This window comes from Phytophthora parasitica (assembly GCF_000247585.1).
Source record: "Phytophthora parasitica INRA-310 unplaced genomic scaffold supercont2.22, whole genome shotgun sequence".
In the NCBI taxonomy this organism is placed as follows: domain Eukaryota; phylum Oomycota; class Peronosporomycetes; order Peronosporales; family Peronosporaceae; genus Phytophthora; species Phytophthora nicotianae.
The window spans coordinates 510,182-515,360 of NW_008649008.1; the positions used below are offsets into that span (position 1 = coordinate 510,182).

Below are 5,179 nucleotides of genomic sequence, written 5' to 3' on the forward strand. Positions count from 1 at the left end.
ATATTCCTTAGCTTTGGTGCTGGCGTAATACGGAGTTGGTCCTCGTTACGACTGTGAATTCTGGCCATGTAATCATCCTACGGGAAATCCTAGTATAGTGACTCTTTAGTCGTTTTGTTCATCCGCGCAGATCTCGACTGGACGCGTCGTCTGGATCATATACTGAATACTCGGACGCAAATGAAACTGGACGAGAGCGCTAGGGCTCACTGGTTCTTCCTGGGTTTTTGACTGAGAAGATGTCTGCTGAACTGAGCGAATCCAAGCAGGAAGTGTCTTGTTCTGACTGGGTTTTTCGGTGGATGATAGAAGACTACTCCACTTCCGTCACCACAGTCTGCTGGGGGTAATAAACTCGCAGCAGATGAAGATACCCACTGACCCAATAAGTTGTAATCTTACTAGGTTTTGACCAACTTATTTTTTTATATGTCAAAATGCATTTGGAATTACACGTAAAACCTTTAAGTTTAAAATTTAAGTATTAGTAAAACAATGGTATTAATACATGTACAACTTAAACAAAAAAAGGTATAGATAAAAATTAAAAATAATAATCTAAAGTTTCTGGTACATGTCATGTACTTATATGTAAAATCCAGAGCTTCACCGTGCTAGCACGGCATTAGTCTCACTCATTAACATGTAATTAAACTGAAATGGGTTCTACTGCGGCAAGACGAAGTGCCGCTACCTGGAACCGGTGTTAACACGAGCCCATACGCGGCGACCAGCTTCCGTACAGCTTCAAAGACCGCTTTGTGGGAACAAGGCGAGAGGTATGAGTTTGGGGGCACTAGCGAGCCTTATGTGTTGTGGGATTCCCCCTTCTTTGTTGTGGTAGACTATTTTGGGTTACTGGTGGGGCAGGCCTCTTTTGGGTCCCATTTAAATGGGTACCTTTTTAAGACAAGCCATTCTCAATCATAGTCAAACTGGCTAAACTTGTATTTGTCCAGCTTACCGTAAAAATCTTATCAAAAGCACCCCTGGTAGCGACAGTACACTTTTACCAGCCAATCAAATACTCGGATTCTGCTCATGTATCGAAAGGCACCCCTGGAAAATAATACCATCAATCGTTTATTACTGATACCTGAATACTGTGTCCGCACCGCTCTGCACCTGTATACATGTCAGTAAGCGTGCGCACACTTAAAAAGGCAAAAAAAACACACACACACACACACAGTCAACTGCACGTTTAAATTACCGCTATTTATAATCCACTGCTGTCATTTATTGTAGGAAGCTTTTCCCATGCACTTCCCACCCCGTCGCTACCAGGGGTGCCTTTTGATAAGATTTTTATCGTAATATCATCTAATAAGAAATGTTTGTGGTTTGAAGCGATGTATTGATGGGAATCGTATGTGTTTTGATAGACTCATTTCGATTTCGTTAAGAAAAAAATTCCGTGACCTATGAATATATGGCACAAGTATGGATTTGCTTTAAATTGGTGATTAAGGGAATCCACGAACTATGAACCTCATAGCACATGTGTCGCCATTTGTGTCCTGTGGACATATTACATTTCGGTGTGAGTGATTCGTTAAAGCTTTGGCTGTGTGCGCTATATGACTGGGAATCTAAAATAGTTGTCTGTGTGCTATGCTTACTATGATAACTAAACTTTACCCATCTTGGCTCACGGAGGATTGCTACAACTGTGACAAATAAAAAACAACATAGTTGAAGATGTTGACCTGAAGAGAACGTGGTCACGTTAAACCAGCGCAATAGTGTCCGCTGTAGGATGTTGCGGTCGTATTGCTAGAGTTATACAACATATTTGAGCTGTCAAGGTGACCTGCTTAAGAATTAGTATCTTCAACGATCGGATGAGTTTGCGATTGTGCATAACACGGGGTAGTGTCTGAACATAAACCAAAAATAATACGTGATTGTGCGACTACACGGATTGCATTGTCTTTATTTAGTTTTTTTTTTCTTTTTGCAGCTTCCTTTGCGATTATCAACTCCCGCACTCCCTACTTCTTCGCCTACCAGCCCCCTCCACCCCTTCGTCATCATGAGCGACAGAACGGCACCTGAAGCCAGCTATCACTACATGTCAGAGTCCCAGCACTGGTACCTTGGATAGGGACTCATTCGGTGATGAGGATACCAAGAGCAACGATTTTGGGCATCAACTGGAACGAAACGTCTTCAAAAATGAGGATTCGTCTGCTGCAACCCGAGACGGAGATTTCCAACTTCTTGGCGAAGATACCCCATTTGATGATGGTGAGCCTATGGCACAGAGACCCCAATCGGCGGGTTTATCAATCTTATTAAAGCTGGCTCGTCTGTCCAAATCCGTTTGCCCTTCGAGGACCAAAGAGGCTGATGTTGAAGATGCTGACGATTGAGATCACGACGCTGATAATTCCGATACTGAAGAAGTTGACGAAGCCTATGTAGGCGATGACGATGCAGAGGTCGAAGACGTAAACAAAGATGGAAAGGGACATGCGATGTGAGCGGGGCCCACCGAGATGCACCGGAGGAAACGCCTCCTCTTAGGGACATTGCAGGCCACCACAATGTGGTAGATCACTATGAGAAGCGCCACCTGTCAGGAATCAATCTTAGCGGATACAAGTACACGCGAGCCCATCAATCCTCTCAACGCATCTCGTATTGCTGTAACTTCTATCGTCGAATGGGCTGCAAGGTAACGGTCCATTTCATTTCCACGATAGCCGCATATATCGGCTTTGTGTCAAATTGCGGTAATCGCATCATCAACTACTGTGGATTTCACGCGTGAAATGGATGATTTCACCGGCCAGCGGATATGGAATCAAGTCCAGCTATATTCTTCCAGCGCAAGGATGACGTGAGCGTTAACGCAAATGCAAGTGATGGGGCGTGTCCATCAAAAATGGCGAACCCATTTCGTATTCACGGTGACCCACCTCTATCACTAGCGGCTGGAGTAAAACCTTCACTTCTTCCAGTATCACCATGTCTACTACGAAAACGAGCAGCTTCAACGCATTGTCGGCTGGGCTCACCGCGTCTCTTCGAGCTGCTTGGTTATCCAGGCTCTCAACGTTTGTGTTGTTCGTACATTTCGGTCAGTCCCTCGATCATTCAAGAGTGTGTAGTAATGATGCAAAAAAGATGCGGGATGTCGTGTATTTGTCTCGGTGATGTGCACACTGACGACTAACTGAACAACTTTAACGTACACCAGAGTGTTTGGATTTATCGGATATGCGGTCAACGTTTCTCTTTTTAGATAATATTTGTTAACGTCTTGCTTGCTTTAGTACAATCAACTCAGTATGCACACGTAGATGTCGATACTGGTCAAAAGGCCACAGCTTTACATTTCTATGATACGACGTTGCCGTACTAATATATGATCACAATATTGCAAATCTATTTGTCGCGGATAGCTACTATATTCATCCATACATTACAGAATCCAGCGCTGTTCTTATATATTTATAGAAAAATATTTAAGCGAATCAGTGCGGTCCTCTAAATTTATTTCAAAACTAGCCTGGATTAGAGCGAATATTTGTTTTGGGACAGATCATGCGACTAGATTCTCGAGCATTTTTTTTTGGTTTCGGAATTTGAACAGTCCAAACTGTTTTGAACCGGAGTGGTTACTAAATAAAGTACACTCGATGGGTCAACCCTTGCACGTCACTATGATGCAAAAAACTTCTCCACCTCTTGAGGCTGCGTACAGCTCACAACCCACCGTGCTAAATAGTCAGGACTTAAACACGTGACACTGCACGCTCGAGTACGCGTCATCCACAACCTCGCCGTCCCGTTTTCGTGAGCGATATTGTAAGCAGATCCAATACTAAGATCCTTGTCCAACATTGAATCCGGCGAACACCTGGTAGTACAACCAGTTCCTGCCATCTTGCCTCCAAAAATCTGCACAGATGGGTACACCAGCATTTAATCATTCATCTACTGCACGTGCTAGTATTCTCTGTCTCAAGTTCGTGAGCATCTCGTGCTTTGACAACTGCGCTTCCGCCGCGACACGAGTTTGCGTTTCTGAGATCGTAATACCCGCCTTCGAGTCAGCAGTGATAATCTATCGAGCGGTATCTGTCCCAGAACGAAGACGAAGAACGGGGTGAGCTGACGGACTTTCAGACGGAGGATGGATGAGCTCATTTGCAGTTCCTCGATGTTGCTTTTTCAGGATACGCTAGCTTCGGGGAGGGCGCGCGAAACGAGAAGTGCCGCCCCCACAGTTCAGGCGGATGGAACCTTCTAGAAGGTTCCACAACCTCCCTACATCTGCCTTTCTGTATTGCATACTGAGCCTGCCTCTGATTGGCTACAAATCTACACCTATCCTATCTGATACACTCACCCTCCCTCTGCCGTGCGCGTCCCCTCAGTCTTGCCATTCCCGACATTGCGCTGTATGCCAGAGGTGCCGTTCCCCGTCGGGTTAGTCCGACCCCGAGTTACTCACGCCTGCCTTGTGCGGGCCTGTTTACTTGGGGCTTGGATAGGTCCGTCTTGGTGGATGGCTGTGCCTCCTGCGTCTGCTGCTGCTGCTGCTACTGCTAGCCCGGCTTCCGCCGCTTCCTCGCTTCGCTCGCCGACCGTACGGCCTGGGGTGCTTCCAAGCGACTCTTTGGTGGCACCGACCGGCATGGCTTCACCCGCTTCGCCTGAGCCCCACACGTTGGACGAGGAGTTCCTTGCGAGCTTTCTCGACTGGGGCCCCGACAGTGACTTCGGTTCCCATGCTCATGCTCGTTCTCGCGCTCGTTCGTCGACGCCGCCTGCTCCTACTGAAATCTCTGCTGTTCCGGATGCCATGGTCGATGCTCTTGCTGTTGCTGTAACTCTGCCGTAACCTGTACGGGCTCCTGCGGCTCCATCCCCAATTGACGCGGCTGCTGAAGCTCCTGGCTCAAGTCTTGTTCCTCCCTGTTCGGTTACGTCTCCTGTTGGTCCCTCAGAGATCGCCATTGCGTTTGGCGTGTCTCGCGAAGACGTTACGGAGTTCTGGAAGACGCTTCAGCGCCAAAGTGCTCCGTCGAACTACGGCACCATGCTTCCCAATATTCTTCATGGATCCATCGGGAGTGTTGCGACTCTGGAACGCTTCTTTGAAGCCTTGGTTCCGGGTACCTACTTGGTGAGCGCGGGCCAGGATGACGTCGGTCACTGTTTCGTC

At 47.0% G+C, this 5,179-nt stretch overlaps 2 protein-coding genes across 2 annotated transcripts; one reads left to right on the forward strand and one right to left on the reverse strand.

The window, feature by feature from the left end:
* Positions 1–1,929: 1,929 nt before the first annotated feature.
* Positions 1,930–2,975, reverse strand: PPTG_22747 (hypothetical protein; the record flags this gene model as incomplete). Its single annotated transcript, XM_008905971.1, has 3 exons — positions 1,930–2,256; positions 2,508–2,562; positions 2,900–2,975. 3 exons carry the CDS (start codon positions 2,973–2,975, stop codon positions 2,112–2,114), a joined length of 276 nt encoding a protein of 91 aa, XP_008904219.1. The 3' UTR covers positions 1,930–2,111.
* A 1,544-nt stretch (positions 2,976–4,519) lies between these two features.
* Positions 4,520–4,855, forward strand: PPTG_10592 (hypothetical protein; the record flags this gene model as incomplete). The annotated part of the gene is made up of 1 exon (XM_008905972.1): positions 4,520–4,855. One exon carries the CDS (start codon positions 4,520–4,522, stop codon positions 4,853–4,855), a length of 336 nt encoding a protein of 111 aa, XP_008904220.1.
* Between the last annotated feature and the right edge of the window lie 324 nt (positions 4,856–5,179).